The sequence below is a fragment of the Colias eurytheme genome, chromosome 1 (genome assembly GCF_061535395.1).
Source record: "Colias eurytheme isolate Ceu_HAF_F1 chromosome 1, ilColEury1 Martin Lab GWU primary, whole genome shotgun sequence".
NCBI classification, from domain to species: domain Eukaryota; kingdom Metazoa; phylum Arthropoda; class Insecta; order Lepidoptera; family Pieridae; genus Colias; species Colias eurytheme.
In genome coordinates, this window is record NC_142980.1 from 44,511 (window position 1) to 63,964 (window position 19,454).

The following is a 19,454-nucleotide window of genomic DNA, read 5'->3' on the forward strand; positions in this document are numbered from 1 at the left end:
TTGTGTATTTCAATGGAAGAACTAAAGGAGCAAGAGTCAAGGTCATGGACAGAGTCGGCCAATATGCCTATATTAACCATAAGTTGTAATAAAACGTCAGCAGAACTGCATAGAGATAAATTTCTTTCTGGTCGACGTGGGAAGTGCATTAAACACGGCTCCACATGGCCGATTGAATTTGAGGCGTTCTGTGGTCTTGCCTCGTGTCGACATTGGAAGAGATCCATCCGATGTGGGGAAAAAAGACTACAGGCATTAATCGAGGAAGGCACATTGAAACCTCATGTTACTAATTGTAAATGTAGTGCATGCTGTGATAACTTTAATAACCCTTCAGATGTGCAAAAAGTTCCGAAGTGCCAAAGTGAACTAGAGAGAAAAGTTGAAGAACTAACTGATGCAGTTAAAAAAATATACACTGAATTGAATCAATGCAAAGAAACTATAATATGTATGTTGTGTATTTCAATGGAAGAACTAAAGGAGCAAGAGTCAAGGTCATGGACAGAGTCGGCCAACATGCCTATATTAACCATAAGTTGTAATAAAACGTCAGCAGAACTGCATAGAGATAAATTTCTTTCTGGTCGACGTGGGAAGTGCATTAAACACGGCTCCACATGGTAGGTATACGCCGATTGAATTTGAGGCGTTCTGTGGTCTTGCCTCGTGTCGACATTGGAAGAGATCCATCCGATGTGGGGAAAAAAGACTACAGGCATTAATCGAGGAAGGCACATTGAAACCTCATGTTACTAATTGTAAATGTAGTGCATGCTGTGATAACTTTAATAACCCTTCAGATGTGCAAAAAGTTCCGAAGTGCCAAAGTGAACTAGAGAGAAAAGTTGAAGAACTAACTGATGCAGTTAAAAAAATATACACTGAATTGAATCAATGCAAAGAAACTATAAGTATGTATGTTGTGTATTTCAATGGAAGAACTAAAGGAGCAAGAGTCAAGGTCATAGACAGAGTCGGCCAACATGCCTATATTGACCATAAGTTGTAATAAAACGTCAGCAGAATTGCATAGAGATAAATAACTTTCTGGTCGACGTGGGAAGTGCATTAAACACGGCTCCACATGGTAGGTATACGCCGATTGAATTTGAGGCGTTCTGTGATCTTGCCTCGTGTCGACATTGGAAGAGATCCATCCGATGTGGGGAAAAAAGACTACAGGTGTCTAGGCATCCGCCTAGCGACAGCGACACAGGGACGGCATCAAGAAACCGGTTTCCCGAACGACCGCCGTCCCCGCGCCCCACCTCAGAGCCGATGCCTCGCTCTCTTCCACCTCGAGCGTCGTACGTGACACACGCCTCCAATAAGCGTGCTATTGTCTTCTTTTATTTTGTACGATTCATTATACTAATTATCAAATATAATTTAAAGAACCTTTAGATGGTTTTCTTTGATACCCCAAGACCCCAGTCTTGCACATGGTGACCCCGACGTGATTGACGCAAGGCACACAGAAGGACGGACAAAGGTCACGGATTGTCACGCCCTCGAACTTCTACTACGTATTTAGAAGACCTATTTGGAAGACGGAAGACTTCAGGCAGCAATTACTAGCCGTGCCGTCCCAGTCGCTTCGTGAAGCCCGCCACGTCACTCAAGAGTCAGGACTCAGGAGCGTCCGCCGACCCGCCGACCCGCCGACTCCGCCAGGTGCCGCAGCCACGGTCCAGCAGGGAAGTGAACCACTCCTTTTTTCCTTTTTCTTTCCATATCTAATTTCCTTATCTAATTCCTTCGAAATTATCTAAATTGCCGATAGATCCGCTCGCTCGCAAAATAAAGAATTTATGCAGATATCTGCATAAATTCTTTATTTTATTATTTTTGGAGGAGTTTCTTTACATTAAATTAATTAGCTTCAAGCCATACAAGCTTACTGAGCTATTCGCAATATTTTTTGCACTATTAAATTAAAAGCTAAAGCTGCTTGCCTATATTTCATTATTATTTTATTTCATAAAGGGCATTAATTATACTCATTTCATTTAATTATTGAATAAACTTGCACTCATCCCATCAATTTATAGCTAAAAATTATAAATCCCTGCTTAAATATTCCATTGCATTAGATACATAACGCTTCGCTTTGCTTGCCAGTGTCGGACCGCGTGACTCAGCTCGAGTCCCGTTATCTGCCGCCAGCTGTTACTACGCACGCGCCCTGCGCCAGCGCCGAGTGTATGGGATTATAAGCCGGATTAATTTGCGTATTTCTTTTATATTATTATTTTTTCTTAATTTAAATTTAATCCTTCTTCCATTTCTTGTCGATTTATAATTAATATATTTTTGTTCGAAATATGACTTCTTACGTAAATACTAGATCCTCCATTAAAGGACTTTTAACTAAATTCAAGAATTATATCAATAATCTTTTCAATAGCGATGATATTTCTTCGCAAGAAATGGATGAACTTTCGTTGAGGTTGGAGCGCTTTCGTGCTTTGTTCACCCACCACCACCATCACCAGTTCGACGATGTGCAAACGCGCATCGAAATTGAGAATCCAACCTCCATGGAAGCCGAAATTGATACAAGGGATGAAATTGAACAAGATTTTATTTCTCTAATAGCTAGTGCTCAAAGGTTACTTGGGAAGAATAACTGTGAACTAGCAAGTGTAAAGTCCGAAGATCAAGCTCATTGCGGTCATCAAGGTAACGAAATAAATTTTAGATTACCTTTGATAAAAATAGGAAATTTTGATGGCTCATATAACAAATGGCTTGAGTTTCGCGATACCTTTGAATCGCTAATACATAATAACGAGCGCATAAAGTCCATTCATAAATTTCACTACTTGAACTCGTACTTAGAGGGTGAAGCAGCTCAAGTTATAAGCAATTTAGAGGTAACCGATTGCAATTACATCGTAGCTTGGCGTCTCCTTTGCGAGAGATATAACAACAAAAGACAATTAATTTTTAACCATTTAAATTCTTTGTTTAATTTACAATCTATAGGCCGAGAGTCGGCGAAATCTTTACGTTACCTAGTTGATCATGTGTCTAAAAATCTGCGCGCCTTAAATACATTGGGGCAGCCCACTGATCACTGGGACACTTTAATGGGAAGAATTTAAAAATACATAATAACAATAGTAAGCGGGAACACCTTGTTCCTCACAACAAGTCAGACAAGTCCGTAAACATGAAAACCTTCACAATTTCAGCCATTCCCGGTGCTTCTTCTTTCCCTCCGGCTTCGTGTGTCTTCTGCAACGGCAGTCATCGCATTTACGACTGTTCGTCATACCGGTCCTTGAGCGTCGAGGATCGAATCGCCGGCGCTGCTCGATTGAAGCTCTGCCTCAACTGTCTCAGAGCAGGTCACACCACATACCGTTGCCGATTGCGTTCTTGTCGTACTTGTAAGAAGCGCCATAACACTTTATCACATAGGGAAGTTACTCAGGCTGTAAATACACAAACTATGGACTCACCTACGCCGACGCAGAGCGAGTCCGGAGTCGCGTCCAATCATATGGTCGTCTCCCATTCAACTCAGGTGTTGTTATGCACAGCACTCATTGATGTTTACAATCCCGTTAGCAACGACCACGTGACCGCACGGGCGATGTTAGACTCCGGTAGTATGACGTCATTAATAACTAAAGAATTAAAACATAGATTGCAATTAACGCCGCAACACAATTTCGTTAATTTGAGAGGAGTAGGTGATATTTCATTGTTTAAAAGCTCCTGAACGTTGCGCCTTGCAAATTAGGTCTATACATGACAATAATATCAATTTTGATATATCGTGTTTAGTTTTGCCAAATATTTCGGGTAATTTGCCGCATAAATACATAGACGTGTCTCATTTAAATTTGCCGCGTAACATCAAACTCGCAGATCCCAATTTTAATCAGCCCGGTCCAATTGATATTTTAATCGGTGCTGACATTTTTTGGAATTTAATCGGATCCGAGCAGATTACGTTAGGCCAGGACATGCCGGTTATGCGTAAGTCGAAGTTAGGTTGGTTACTTGCCGGGCCTGTTAGCGCCCATTCAAGGTCAAGCGACAATTTATTTAATTCATTTTTGAAGTGCAACACACTGTGCACCTTTGAAAGTTTAAACGAGTCGCTAACTAAATTTAGGCAAGACTTTTGTAAAATGTTTGACCCTTTTGGTATTTTGTGCTTGCTAACCTTAATACTAAAATTATTAAATAAAAAATTATGGTTTGCAAAAATTAAATGGGACTATAACGTGCCCTTAAATTCTCGATTTACATCAACTGTTTGCAGAACACTACGTTTCCAGATATCTCAATTAGTTTACTGGACCGATTCATTAACTTTTTCAGGTTGGCTTAAATCTCGTTATAGTAAATTAAAAACATTTGTGTCAAATCGCATTGCTAGTATTTTAGTTACTGAATGGCATCACGTGCCCAAATCAATGAACCCAGCTGATTACGCATCGAGCGATGTTGAAGCTTGTAGGCTATTAATTGATATTACATAAATTGTGATTTTGTTTTTGTTTTGTTTATTTTTTACGAAAGCCACGACGCAACTGGCTACAATCTACAATGAACATTAGCATTATTATTATTAGAATTAAGGGTTAATGTTGCCGTTATTAATTAAATTGGGGAATAAATGATTTTATTGATTTTGACAGATATTCGAAACTTACGATATTACAGCGCGCGTTCGCTTATTTATTACGATTTATTCATAACTGTCACACACATACCAATAATAAACCTAGCAGTGTTCTACAGCCTGAGGAACTTGACGCGTCCTTTAACATTTGTGTAGGCTGGCACAGCGGGATAGTTTCCCCAATGAATTGAAAATTCTTAGCGACACCCAATCATTTTTATTTTTATTTATTATTTGACACTTTTGATATGTGTCACCCCATTCTTCTCCATGCCAAGCACCGGCTAACTAAGTTGTTGTTTCAGCAGGAGCACGCGCGTTTGCTACGTGCTGCACCTCAGCTGCTATTAGTTTTTGCGTTCATTAGTGTTTGCGTTGGCTTAGCCGGTCCCTTTATTACTGATATGCGTGGGAGGGGATGTAAAATATCGAAATTTTATTTGATTAATTCATTTATTTTATCTAAATTTTGTCGGAGCGATAGCTTAACGATATTATAAAGTCAAGTTCAATTTCAGAATTTGCTTCAAACGAGGGGATTGAGTTTGAATTTGAACCGGCTTTCTCTTCTCGTTCTTTCGGCCTGTCGAATCAGGAATACGATGCGCAAAGCTTTATCTTAAATAATTTTAGGGAATGTCCATTTGACATTTGAGGAGTTGGTATTTTTCGTTCAGTCAAGTAGAGACCATCCTGAACAGCCGACCTTTATGTCCTTTCTTACGACCCTTTATCTTCCTCTCCAGACGATTTCCATCCTTCAAATCCAGGTCACTTCCTCATCGGCCGTGCGCTGACGTCGCTGCCATCGCCGAACGCGGCGGACATAACCAGAACTGCTTAGATAGTTTTCAGAGACTCGAAGCATTCAGGCAGCACTTCTGGCGCCACTGAGACCTTGAGTACCTATATACATCGCGGAGCTGCAGCAGCAGACGAAATGGCGTCTTCCCGTCAGATGCCTGCAACAAGGCGACCTGGTGTTGGTGAAGGAGGACAATGTTCCTCCCTTAACTGGATGACGCAGAGACGGTCTTGGAGCCTGACGTCTCCAACGGCCCCCAGTATGTCTAGGCATCCGCCTAGCGACAGCGACACAGGGACGGCATCAAGAAAACGGTTTCCCGAACGAGCGCCGTCCCCGCGCCCCACCTCAGAGCCGATGCCTCGCTCTCTTCCACCTCGAGCGTCGTACGTGACACACGCCTCCAATAAGCGTGCTATTGTCTTCTTTTATTTTGTACGATTCATTATACTAATTATCAAATATAATTTAAAGAACCTTTAGATGGTTTTCTTTGATACCCCAAGACCCCAGTCTTGCACAACAGGCATTAATCGAGGAAGGCACATTGAAACCTCATGTTACTAATTGTAAATGTAGTGCATGCTGTGATAACATTAATAACCCTTCAGATGTGCAAAAAGTTCCGAAGTGCCAAAGTGAACTAGAGAGAAAAGTTGAAGAACTAACTGATGCAGTTAAAAAAATATACACTGAATTGAATCAATGCAAAGAAACTATAAAAGCTATAACTAGTAGGTTGGAACAAGAACGCGCTTCATTACATACCAATGTGTCAGCACAAGCTGAATCCTAACAAGTATCCTTGCAAGATATTCGAAGGTTACAATACAATACAATACTGCTAAACCACAGTATTACAATATTATTTCCTACAGTAAGGAGTATCGCCTTTGATGTCGCGCGATGCCGCCGCCAGCGTAGGTACTCACGCTGCCACACGAAAATACGCTAGGGTTGCAACAAATGGGAAATAAAACAATTGTGATTATTAATATTATGATGAAATCATTTATTCATATGTACATTCAAAATAATTGCGATTATTAAATCTGATGTAATTATTTGTTCATAAATATATAATTACAGATATTGCACAGCTAAATATTTACGTGGACACTATTTTTGGATGTTCTTAATTAAATATTATAACATTTAACTAAGTAATGCATTCGGATGTACAATCTGATTAGAAAATAATGAGGATAACATATACATAGCTTTGATTTTAATTCAACAGATACAATATTAATACAATCTTTCTGAAATATTGTTTCCTTCTGGGATTTCAATGGATTACATCCGTAAACGGAACAGTTTTTGCGCGCCATAATAGAATATGTAAGTACCTATGTATAATAAAATTATTACACAAAAAATACGACTGTGTCGTCCTTTCGCGATAGTTAATGCAAACTCAGCGAGATTGCATTAAGCGGCCCGCGTCGCCCGACCCCCCGCCAGTTCCCCTCCGTTTCTCTGCACAAGTACATTCGTTGCCATACTGTAGGAAATATGGTAATACTGTGGCTAAACTGTGTTTAAAAATTCTTACTAATAAAATATAGTTGTATTATGTAAAATTTGATTTACTATTGATTCATTCAATTCTACATGAAATTCAAAATGGAACTGGTTTCTTGTTGCTATTATTATTTTGGCACATTTGTATTACTTTATTACTCTTATTATGTTACCTTTGTTATGATGTATAATTGTTATGAATTTAGTTTTTTTATGTTTCTTTGTTATGATTATGAATTATTATGAATTTTAATTATTATTTATTTTAATTTTATATTTTTAATTAATTGTTATGAATTTAGTTTTTTTTCTGGCAATGAAAATACTTCTTAAAAAGATGGAAATCTCAAATTTCCTCTTTGTATAATATTATGTACTGATAGCATTTAATAATTATGTAAGAAAACACCTCTTAGTTGATACGTTGTTTGTAGTACAAATTACGATAATTTTAGATATAGGATTAAGAAAATAAAACACAGTAAAATATTTGGTTTTTTCTTTATTTTAAAACCCCAATACAAAAAACAATGGCGTGTATGCTTGTATGTAAGTGTGTCTGTGGCTATTATGCCATGTTATACTAACAAACGAATAAACATATTGAAAGTTTACTTTGAAATAGTCATAAGTGTTCTTCTACGTTTGATCAAATTCTGTCCATGATTACCACAGACTTGCCGATTATATATTCTTTACAACTCCCCCAAATCAAATAATTTCAATATGACCCTATCATAGTAAAATAGTATGTACCTAAAGAGACTTAAACTTAGATCATTAAGTAATGGATAACACTCACAGGCGCTTCCACTTTTGCCGAGGTATTAGATTATTCGAAGCGAAAAGTCTTATGCTTTCATAAAAACTACTTGCGTAATCGATTACAAACACTCTGCGTATTCGTAAAACATCGAAAGGGCGTCTGCGAGTGCTCCGCTAAAAATGCCGTTTTGTGCAGTCAAGTCTTGCAGAAACAAGTCAAACACATCAAATATTAAAAAAGATGGAATAACCTTCCATTTGTAAGTATTTTTTTATTTTTTTTTTACGTAAATATCAATTTAAATGCAATTTCTAATAATCGTCGATGTATCGTTTAGCGATATGATCAAGACAAATAATCGAGTCATGTGTTTACTCGATCATTGATGCGGCTTCACGAGACTATCATGGAAAGAAAATATACAAATTTAATCTTTATGAACTAAGAGATAAAGTTGAATTTAAAACGCGATATTGAACCGCATTCCCCACGAGACTATATTTTAAAGAAATACAAATGTAGCGAGACTATCTTGAAGAGAAATTCAAATTTAATCTTTATGAACTTAGTGATAGAGTTGAATTTAAAAACTCGTCGCTTACAAGGTCGTAAATTTTTACGACTTTCTTAGTGACGGACTGCTTTTAACTTGAACGTCGATAAAAATATTTTTCTAAGTATAATTTGAAATGAGATGAGAATTAATCTTTATTATATTAAAATTTTACACAACTGCATAAAAAGGAGTATAATGTTTATTTTGTAAGTCTTGTTTATATTTATTAAAATTTACGCTCGGTTACTTTTAACTGGCAGAACTTTTAATTTTAATGGTACGGAACCCTTCGTGCGCGAGTCCGACTCGCACTTAGCCGTTTTTTTGTAATGTTAATCTTGTAACCTTTCTATTATGTAATTTGTTTATATGTATGTATTAATATTGCGTATATTTCAGATTTACAAAAAATCGAATTACAATTTTTATTATATCTGTAGCGACACCTCGGTACAGAAATAAAAAAAGACGGTTTGCACTCCGGGAGTGCCGGGAGAAGTGGAAACTTGATTATTAACGTTGAGCATGTTTGATATCCATCCGTCTTACGCTTGTTCGATCAGGTCACGTGTCCTGACACGAGTTAAAGATTTTATACCCAACGCCGCTAAAGAAGTTTTCACTTCAAAAAAAAGACGGGTTGAACTCCGGGAGTGCCGGCAGAAGTGAAAACTTGATTATTAACGTTCAGCATGTTTGATATTTTGGAATGGTATCCGTCTTACGCATGGAATATAAGGGCTAAAAAAAATCCGTCTTACGCTTTTTCGATCAGCAGTGCTATTCTGTAAGGTTATTATAAAAACTCGAACGCGGAATCCGCGGTGAGTTTTCGATTTCGTATTCTGTAAAACTCGACAGTACTAGTGGCGCCACATCGTCGAGAGCGGCGACGAGGCGAACTGTGCTAAGTGAGTATTTTGACGTATAAAGTATGAATTCGGCATTCTGTAAGGTAATTTTACACCTCGAACGTCGAGTTCGAGTATTTACAAATACGAATTCACCTGTCATCAATTCACTCGCCTATTAGGTGCCGAGTTCGTGAGTGAGTTAGTGGTTGTGGAACAAATTTGATACAAATTTTATATATTTTTTTACTAAAATGGCGCGTTATTTTATATTAAGTGCTATAATACGAGAAGCTAATGCTGTGGATATAATAGAAAGTCGCCGGCAAAGTACCAGCATTCGGGAAATGCAAATTATTAATCGAAATAAAAATTTTGTTGAATGCTACCGTTTATCGGAAGAACTAGTTTCTCAAGTGATGGAAGACATTAAAGTTTTAGTTAAAAAACCTCAACGTCGACGAAGAGGATTAACTGCTAGAGTCAAGGTATACGTATCTAAGTGCTTTATATGTGTATTCATAATGTCATGAAAAGTTACTGTTCCAATAGTCATCGGTCCCGTGATTTCATCTGCGGAAGTCCCGATCCCGTGTGAATATTGGGATAACTTTCCCATAACTCTGTAAAACATTCCATTATGTAGGTAGGTAACATAACTTCCTCGCATAGAACATAGAACCACTAACGATAACGTCATCTAATCTCCGATTATTTTTTATGATGTCACCCTTTCAAGTGGTAGATACCCTATGTTAAAGTCCAAAGTTTCTCTCCCTTACGTTTTTTTAAAAACGTTTTGAGTTATTAACCGACTTTAATTATGGATGGTTTCCTTATCAGATTAAGTACCTTTTATTTTGATAGTTTCAAGAAATTTCATTCATTTTTTTCAGTTGTTATGTGCACTTTCTTTCTTTGCGACTGGCAGCTATCAAAGGATATGTGGAAAACACATAAATTCGTTTGTGTCGCAGCCATCAGCATCTCGTAGTATCCACGAGGTCATAGAAGCCCTAAGCCATCCAAGTATAGTAAAAAAATACATAAGATTTCCCCAAAATTCTGAAGAAAGACTGAGACTCAAAACAAGGTTTGTGTACCTACCTAAATAAACCTATCATGTTAATGAAAAATATTTAAGTAATGTTTTTTTTATTTCTTATTGCAGATTCTATGAGAAATTCAGTATTCCTGGGGTAATAGGATGTGTAGATGGGACTTTTGTGACAATGGTGAGACCAACTTGCCATGAAGAACGATACTACTGTCGCAAAGGATATCATGCAAGAAATGTACAAATGGTAAGCCTGATATAATAATGTCTGTATACGCTTTCACACTTGAACCATAGAAAATCGATTTAATGAAAATATTTGGACCAATTCCATAGGATCATTAACTAAGCAGTATAAATCACAAGACGCTGCTAGTACCTATATTTTTTATAACATTCATTAGAACAGCCACATAAAAATAGTTGTAAAATAATTCTTTTTGCAGTTCACAGATGCAGATTTGAACATAATACATGTAGATGCAACATATGGCGGAGCGACTCACGACAGCCTTATTTTTAATAATTGCATCATTCGGGACCACCTCGAACAATTAGTACAAACAGGCGAATCTGTGTACTTGTTAGGTGAGTTACCTCTTAGCTAATTTATAAAGACGAATCTTTGTTTGTTTGTAAATATTTAACTCAAAAACTATTGGATTAATTCCTTCAAAAATTCTTTCATCATTAAAAAAACTACTTTATTTCTGAGTAATTTAGGCTTTATTACCGAAGTTCACGGAATTCATAAAAATTGGAGAGCAGGCGAAATCATTGAAAACTCCTAGTTTCATTAATAAAAATATAATTGTTGATGACAAAACATTTTATTTTTTAACAATATTCATTGTTACAGGTGATTCTGGGTATCCGCAGCGTCAGTACCTAATGGTGCCAGTTCCAAATGCAGACGAGGGAACACCAGAACATCACTATAACCAGCTGCATGCTACTGCAAGAAACACCGTAGAAAGAACAATTGGGGTCCTTAAAGCCAGATTTAGATGCCTATTAGCACATAGAGTCCTACATTATGACCCCGACACGGTTTCGAAGATTTTAATAGCACGTTGCGTGCTTCACAATATTTGTAATCGTGCCGGCCTGCCAGCTCCAGCCATACTCAATTCAGAGCTAGAGGTTGAGGCTGGTTTTCATAGGACCAGACAAAGTGTAGCTTCAAATGAGGATGTACCCAATGAAACTGCACTTGGTCAGCTATGTAGACAAAGATTGATAAATGAATTATGGAGGGCAAGGAACACGCGGTAATTATAATTAATTCAAACAAAAATCAATGCAAATTATTTATTCCGGAAAATTATATTCATAGGTGTTAGTAACTCAATTAGGGCTTATAAACTAATGTATTAGTAAATTAAGAAACTATAAGTAAAACCACTAAAATTTTACTGGGTAGGATAAGCAAAAAGCTTGATGAAAACCAACCACGTGAGCAAGCGGGATTTAGACAAAAATACTCTACTTTAGACCACATACATACAGTGAAGCAAATTATGGAAAAATATAAAGAATACAATAAACCATTGTATATGGCATTCGTTGACTATTCTAAAGCTTTTGATAGCATAAGTCACAGTGCAATATGGCAGAGTCTGGAACAACAGGGCGTATCTACAAAATATATTGATATCATTAAGAACATTTATTCGCATAGTAAAGCAAGGATACAGCTCGAATTTCTTGGGAAGAGTTTCGGGATAGAGAGGGGAGTAAGACAAGGTGACCCTCTATCACCGTAACTATTTTCAGCTGTTTTGGAGAGTGTGTTCCGCAAGTGTGTGGGACAGCTTCGGCCTTAACATTGACGGCGCGAAACTTAACCATCTAAGATTCGCGGATGATATAGTTCTGTTTGAAGACGATCCCACAAAACTCGAAGAAATGTTAAAATCACTTAACGAAGAAAGTGTTAAAGTCGGCCTATTAATGAATAAAGATAAAACCAAGTTGCTCACAAACTCCAAACCAACACCTATAAAAATAGATAACCATCCTCTCGAATATGTAGAGGAATATATATACCTAGGACAGATAATTTGCCACAAGGATCAAACTTCAAAAGAAATCAATCGAAGAATAGCTAATGGTTGGAAGAAATATTGGTCACTTAAAGAAATCGTGAAATCTAACGGACTTAGTATGTCAATTAAAAGAAAAGTATTTGACACTTGTATTCTCCCGGTTATAATATATGGATGCGAAACTTGGTCACTTACTAAACTGCACAGAGAGAAACTAGAACGATGTCAAAGAGCCATGGAGAGGAGTATGGTAGGAATAAAATTAAGGGACAAAGTGAGAAGTAGCACAATCAGAAAGAAAACCCAAGTAACTGATATACTTAGACGTATAGACCAACAAAAGTGGAGATGGACCGGCCATATGATTAGAGACATACAAAATAAATGGAGCACTACTGTTTCCAACTGGTGCCCCCGTGACGGCAAACGCAGCAGAGGTCGTCAGCAAACAAGATGGGAGGATGACCTAAAACTGACAGCGGGTCCACACTGGAGAAGAGTAGCGAGGGACAGAATCCAGTGGAAGATGTTGGAGGAGGCCTATGCCAAACGGCACACTGAACTACGAGATATTTTATAATTGTATAGTGTATAAGAAAATATGTATATGTAGTGTATAAGTTGTTAGTTCAGAATAAATGGGCTTTTTATTTTTTATTTATTTATTTATTAAGTAAAACCACAGATAATTTTTTACTACTAAAATAAGTTAAGAACTAATAAATGTATTTAAGTATAAAAGTATTTTATTTTTTTAAATTTTCAGCTAATAATTTAAGACCTTCCCCGACGGCAATCAGGCCCTCTGCTGTCATTCTGTTGGTCTCCCTTTGTGAGTTGACCATCACCTCCTGTAACTCACAGTAGCGACGGTCAATCTCAATCCGTTGCTCTTCCAAGCTAAGAAACCTTTCAGTAAAGGTTGTTAATTGAGATTGCCGCCTTTGTGATGGAGGTGATCGTCTTCTTTGCCGTTGTTGTGGACGACTCGATGACCCTGAAACGTAAAAATAAATATTAATTTATTATTATTTCCACCGGTCGCGGTGACGCATTTTTGACAAGTCTTCTGATGTTATTATTATTTCCTTAATTCATTATCAAGTATTATTTAGTTTTATTTGTATGTATTTTCGCCCGCGGCTTCGCCCGCGTTTTCAAAGAAAAACCCGTTCCCGTAGGATTTCCGGGATAAAACCTATCCTATGTCCTTTCTAGGGTATCAAAATATCTCTATACCAAATTTCATGCAAATTGGTTCAGTAGTTAAGGCATGATTGAGTAACAGACAGACAGACAGAGTTACTTTCGCATTTATAATATTAGTATGGATTATAAATATTGTAAATCAATTCATAAATCTCATAATTACTTGTAGTACGACGTGGTGATGGACCCGCGACATTCAATCGACGTCGAGCAGGAAAGTTGCCTGAGCCAGAGGGGGTAACTGCTTGCAGAGGGCTCGTTACCTCCGCTCTCGGTGGTGTATGAGCAGGGGAAGGTTCGGGATTCGGGATACAGTCAACATATTGCTGAATTAGTTGAGGTCTCTGAAAAAAAAACATAGTATTTCAAATACTGGAATCAATAAAAAAGTACCATTTTCATAATATCTTAATAATATATACCTCAGTATCTGCCATTCTAACATTTTCCGTATTTATAGCAGTCTCATCCAAGACTTGGTATTTATAGAACAATATAAGAAACATTTACTAATAAGTTGTTTAATATTAAGTAATATTTTATTAATACACTAGGTATTTACTTACAATAGTTGTGGTTTCATTTATCATAGATGAAGTCGGCAATGTGGGGCTTTCGTTGGCATCAGTAAGGACGGGGATTTCCTAAAAAAAGAACATGACATTGAATAATTATATTTTACATACATACATGTATCGGATCAACAAAATCGATAACAATAGCTTACTTCAAATGGATTAATTTCCAAATGCCTATCACCAATTGCAAAACCTTCCCCGCCCATTAATGTGAGTATTTTCTCCTCCACCTCTGAAAGCTCCACCACCGATTCACATCCACCACCAGTCTTATTGGGTGCCCGGTATCTTAGGGCAGCTTTTTTCTTCACGGCACTCTTTTTGTCAGACCAATACTAAAGCAAAATTAAAAGTTTATTAATATGTAGGTAAGCCAGATACCTACACGGTATAAGATGAATAGTTTTATATAATATGTCTATTGCCTACCTTTGTCCACTGTTTCCATGTTTTAGTGCAGCCTCCCAAGCTATTTAATTTGATAGTCAACTCCTCCCATGTTTTTCTAGCTTCGTCTCTAGCACTCGGGACTTTTGAAAAACCCTTGGCTAAGCTAGGATGTTTGCTAAGATAGTCGACTAGATTCTACTTGGGCACTGGAGGGATGAGACGACCTTTCCGAGGAGCTACAATGTTTAAGATTTTAAGTTAAATATTTCAATAAGCTTGTTGTTTATGATAATATTTTAGTTAAATACAAGAATCACATTACTCACCTCATAGTTGTTATTTTTGCAGTTTTCTCCTTTAAATAATTTATGCAACACGTTGAACACCAACTACACAACAACTTGATAAAGCCAAACTCAAACATTAACTAAAACTCCAACAAAACTTTTAGAAAGAATGCAACACGAATCACTTTAAAATTAGGTACAAAAAACCACTTGAGAAATAAACAAACGTCACGAACGAACCACAGACAATCGTCCTTTTTTTTTCAGTGACGCTAGAATTATTTTAATTTTAAAGAATTTATCAGTGTAAAATTGCAATTTTAGTTTAATTCCACCCACGGTACAATACTAAAGTGTTATTATGTCTTCAAAATGTGTTAAATTGCCGCATTTTAAAGATAATAACAATGTCGATAAATTCAAATCTATAATTTCCCTTCACTCGGCAAGTGAGTTTCGAAGTGAGACTCGCTTCGCTTCGCCTCTGCCGAGTGGATGTTTACAGAATGCGAAACCAAAAACTCGAACGTTCGAAAGTGAAGTGAGTCGACTCACTCAGGTGAGATGCGAGTTCGGGCGCGTGTTTTACAGAATAGCCTAGCAGATATTTATTTTATTGAATATAATATGTGATGTGTTGAATAAATACATATTCAAATACAAATAAAATGGCGTTTTATTGTTTTTTCGTATGCATATAATAATGATGAAAACGTTACATGACCTGTGTAGTATTTTTTATGAATATAATATTAATGTTATTTCTAATTTCAACAAAATTATTATTTTTGTAATATCGATATGGTTACATCCCTTTAGAGCGATTGTATTATTACGTATATGTACAGAGATTTTTCTGTGTAATCGATGTATGTGTTCAAAAACATGCTAGTCTGCCAATTTTGTATTAGTTTGAGTTTGTAAAGACACAAATTATTTTTGTGAATGTGTGATTGTGTTTCAAAGTGTGAGTTACCCTCCCCGCACCAAAATCGGCAGAAAGTTTAGTTAGAACATTTGCCAGCGTACTCCATCCATTACTTAATGATCTAAGGACTTAAATAACATATTTCAAATTTCAAGATGGCCGCCATTTGTATGACTGGAGTTTTTTTTATTTTTTTATTAAACTTTATGTTATTCATTATCTGGTAAAATGGACTTTGAACAAAATATTATGCTTGTAAACAAGTATGGTATACACAATTTTACTGTTAAGTTTCCTGTGGTTAAGTTATTAATTCGAAAAATTTTTACTTTAATAGGTATAATAGATAGCTATTCAAGAGAAAGGTTTTAGTACATGATTTGTTATGGTTTTACACCACGGGTTGGTATCGACCGCGAGTCATCTAGGTAGGTATAGCGATTAAATATTATATCTTCATATTCGTAGCTTTTTTCGGGAATTCAGTAAATAATAGGTAGGTAGTTATAAAAATAAAAGATAGAAAGTATTAATTAATAATTCAACTTTATTCGGGACTTTCGTTTTATTCGGATTAGACCCCATTACATAGATATGAGCACATTATCACCGACGTGTGGAACACATCACACAAAATAACGTAAAACTTATTCAAATATTTTAACTATCAACATCACAGATTATAATATTATATGACCGGATATGGAAATACATATTGGTAAAGCCAAACTGGTAATCGTTCATAATATAAACCGTAGCAGGTGGCGTTCTGAAGTTTTGTCTACCCATACAGAAAAATGGTTAACTTGTTTTACATTCACGCCATCTAGAGTTAAATCTTTATCATTAGGGTTCCGTCCCTCAAAAGGAAAAAAACGGAACCCTTATAGGATCACTTTGTTGTCCGTCCGTCCGTCTGTCAAGACCCTTTTTCTCAGGAACGCGTGGAGGTATGAAGCTGAAATTTATATCAATTACTCAGGTCTACTGTCCCTTAAAGCTGTGAAAATATCAAACTTCTAAGCCAACGCAATCAAAAGATACAGCCGTTTATGCCGCAAATTTTCGACACTTGCAAGGGAATCAAAACCTACAGGGTGCTTCCCGTGAACTCAGAATCTTGAAATTTGGTACGAAGCAACGTCTTATAGCATAGATAAAGGAAAAATTACGAAAACCATAAATTTTTAGTTACATCACATAATATATTTTTTTTTAATAATTTTTAACTTACTACCCATTTCCTCATAAACGCGTAGAGGTATTAAATTGAAATTCATACCAAATACTCAGGTCTATAATACCTTTAAGCTGTAACAAAATCAACTTTGTAAACCTTGCAGGTTTGTACGGAACCCTCGGTGCGCGAGTCCGACTCGCACTTGGCCGGTTTTTTTTACTCGGCCGGTTTGTATACGTCTGTGTGTGTAAACGACCCTGTATGCAATGTCGGATGTTATAACGCATTTTTTTACCGAATTGGGTGGATTTTAAGGCAATAATATGACATATTTCAATAAAATATAATATTCAGTACCGTAACTTGGTCCTACTTTGCTCCTGCCTAGTAATTATGCTCCAATTGCGGAAAAAGATTTTTTCTTTTCTGTGCCAAACTTATTCTATGTAACTGTCCATTTCTGAACGAAATCGGTAAAAATAAAGTTATAGTGGCAACACTGAATAGGAACTTTTTTAATCCGCCATTTTTTTCGACTGTCAGGTGTAATTGATTAATCACGTAGCTTATAGCAAAAAAAAAAATACTTCGAAAAAGCCGTCTGCATCTTAAAATTTAACGAGGGAATCGAGGTAAGAACGGTTAAATGTAGTCGTGTGCTAATCCTATAACCATAATCGATAATATTTCACTGTTTTGTTTATTAATGTCAAAACCTAACCTCTTCTTGATGCTCGGTTCTACTATGCTCCACATGGCGGGGTGACTTTGCTCCTGGAGCAAAGTTACCCCGTCAAATAATCGCGACTATCTTATTAATTCTCTTCACATATTTTCTTAATTTAAATTGGTAATTTGATTTTTTGTATATTCAGGCATCATGCCAAGAAATTATCAAAGGAAAGCAGGCAGACGAAACTATAAAAATTACACAGAGGAGACTTTAAGACAATGTTTAGCGTCAATAGAAAACCGTGATTTGACCCAAAGGAAAGCTAGTGAAAAATATGGGATTCCACGCAGAACAATCATTAATCAATTAAAACTTTGTGACAGGACAGTCAGGGTAAATTATGCAAGAGTAGTATTCGAAAGGGGCACCAACAAAGGGTGCATCCAGGGCTCCATAGGAGGGCCTACTTTCTGGAACCTAATTTTAGATACGCTCCCCCAAAAACTAACTAGCCTAGGCGTCTACTGCCAAGCATTTGCAGATGACGTAGTCCTAATATTCTCAGCCCCGACAGTCGAAAAAATTCAAAGCACAGCCAACACCACCTTAGAGGCTGTGCAAACATGGGGAAAACAAAACAAGTTGAACTTTGCCGCACACAAGACCAGCGCGATGATAATAACTCGAAAACTAAAGTTCGACCTCCCCATAATAAATATGTCAGGGACCCAGCTAAAACTCGTAAAAGAAATAAAGCTGCTGGGTCTCATTATCGACTGTAAACTCACCTTTAACTCACACGTGGCGGCCACTTGTAGGAAAGCAGCCGACATATATAAACAGCTAGCGTGTGCAGCTAAAGTGAGTTGGGGTCTAAACAAAGAGATAATAAGGACCATATATGTGTCGGTGATAGAGCCAATCGTGCTATACGCGGCAAGCGCGTGGTATCCTGCAGCGGAAAAACTATCAACCAGAGACCAGCTGTCCTCGCTGCAGAGAGGCTTTGCAATAAAGATCTGTAAAGCCTACCGCACGGTGTCTCTAACATCGGCGCTCATACTTTCTGGGCTGCTGCCACTCGACCTCAGGGTCCAGGAAGCGGCAGCCTTCTTCAAAATAAAAAAGGCTACTCGGAGGAACATATTCCGCCAGGAAGAGAGGTGGAGCAAAAAGTGGGATACCTCCACAACCCACATCCCTCAACTCTGATAATAACAGAGTTCGAGCGTATTGAAAATCTGGATCCTAATACTCTGGAGACCTATCATGTAGTCGGTCCCCAAATCTTCACCGACGGCAGTAAAATAGAGGGGAAGGTAGGTGCTGCCCTAACATGGTGGGACAAAGGTAAAGAGACCAGGTACTCCACCTTCCGACTAGAGTCACACAACACTGTCTTCCAATCGGAGATGTACGCGCTCTATAGAGCGGTCAAGATAGCAAGGAACTCAAAAGCCAAAACTGTAAATATCATGAGCGACTCAAGATCTTCGCTTGAACTTTTAAAAAACCCCTGTGTTACACACCAACTAGCTCTGGAGATTAAAAAACTCATCGCGGAAACCCGAACAGAAGACAGAGAGGTGAGACTCTTCTGGCTAAGGGCTCATGTGGGAACACCCGGAAATGAGAGAGCAGACCAACTAGCCAAAAAGGCTGCTCTCACCAAAAAGACTGCCCCTGACTACAGCAAAGTGCCCATTTCATACATTAAGCGGAAAATCAGGGAGGTAACAATTAAAAAATGGCAACAACGCTACGAATCCTCCACCACAGGGTCGGTCACCAAGGCATTTCTGCCGACCGTCTCCTTTGCGAGACGAGTACTGAAGGACACCACATTGACACCAACCTTAGTCCAAGTCTTAACCGGCCATGGAGGATTCGCGGCCTATTTACACAGATTCAACCTAATAGACAGCCCATCCTGCGACTGCGACTCGTCATGCCACGA

General features: G+C 37.5%; 1 protein-coding gene and 1 pseudogene across 2 annotated transcripts; one reads left to right on the plus strand and one right to left on the minus strand.

Moving 5' to 3' along the window:
* The first annotated feature begins 3,460 nt into the window (after positions 1–3,460).
* Positions 3,461–5,489, plus strand: LOC149910812 (uncharacterized; annotated as a pseudogene).
* Positions 5,490–12,928: 7,439 nt separating this feature from the next.
* Positions 12,929–15,316, minus strand: LOC149910813 (uncharacterized). 2 transcript variants are annotated; one of them, XM_090101589.1, is made up of 6 exons: positions 14,756–15,316; positions 14,469–14,665; positions 14,189–14,374; positions 14,028–14,105; positions 13,625–13,805; positions 12,929–13,249 (listed from the first exon to the last, which is right to left on the minus strand). In XM_090101589.1, the coding sequence occupies exons 3-6, from the start codon at positions 14,243–14,245 to the stop codon at positions 12,999–13,001; spliced, it is 567 nt and encodes a 188-aa protein (XP_089957715.1). In that variant the 5' UTR covers positions 14,246–14,374; positions 14,469–14,665; positions 14,756–15,316; the 3' UTR covers positions 12,929–12,998. The 2 variants fall into 2 exon arrangements, with proteins under 2 accessions (XP_089957715.1, XP_089957783.1); XM_090101657.1 differs by lacking the exon at positions 14,189–14,374.
* Positions 15,317–19,454: the final 4,138 nt, after the last annotated feature.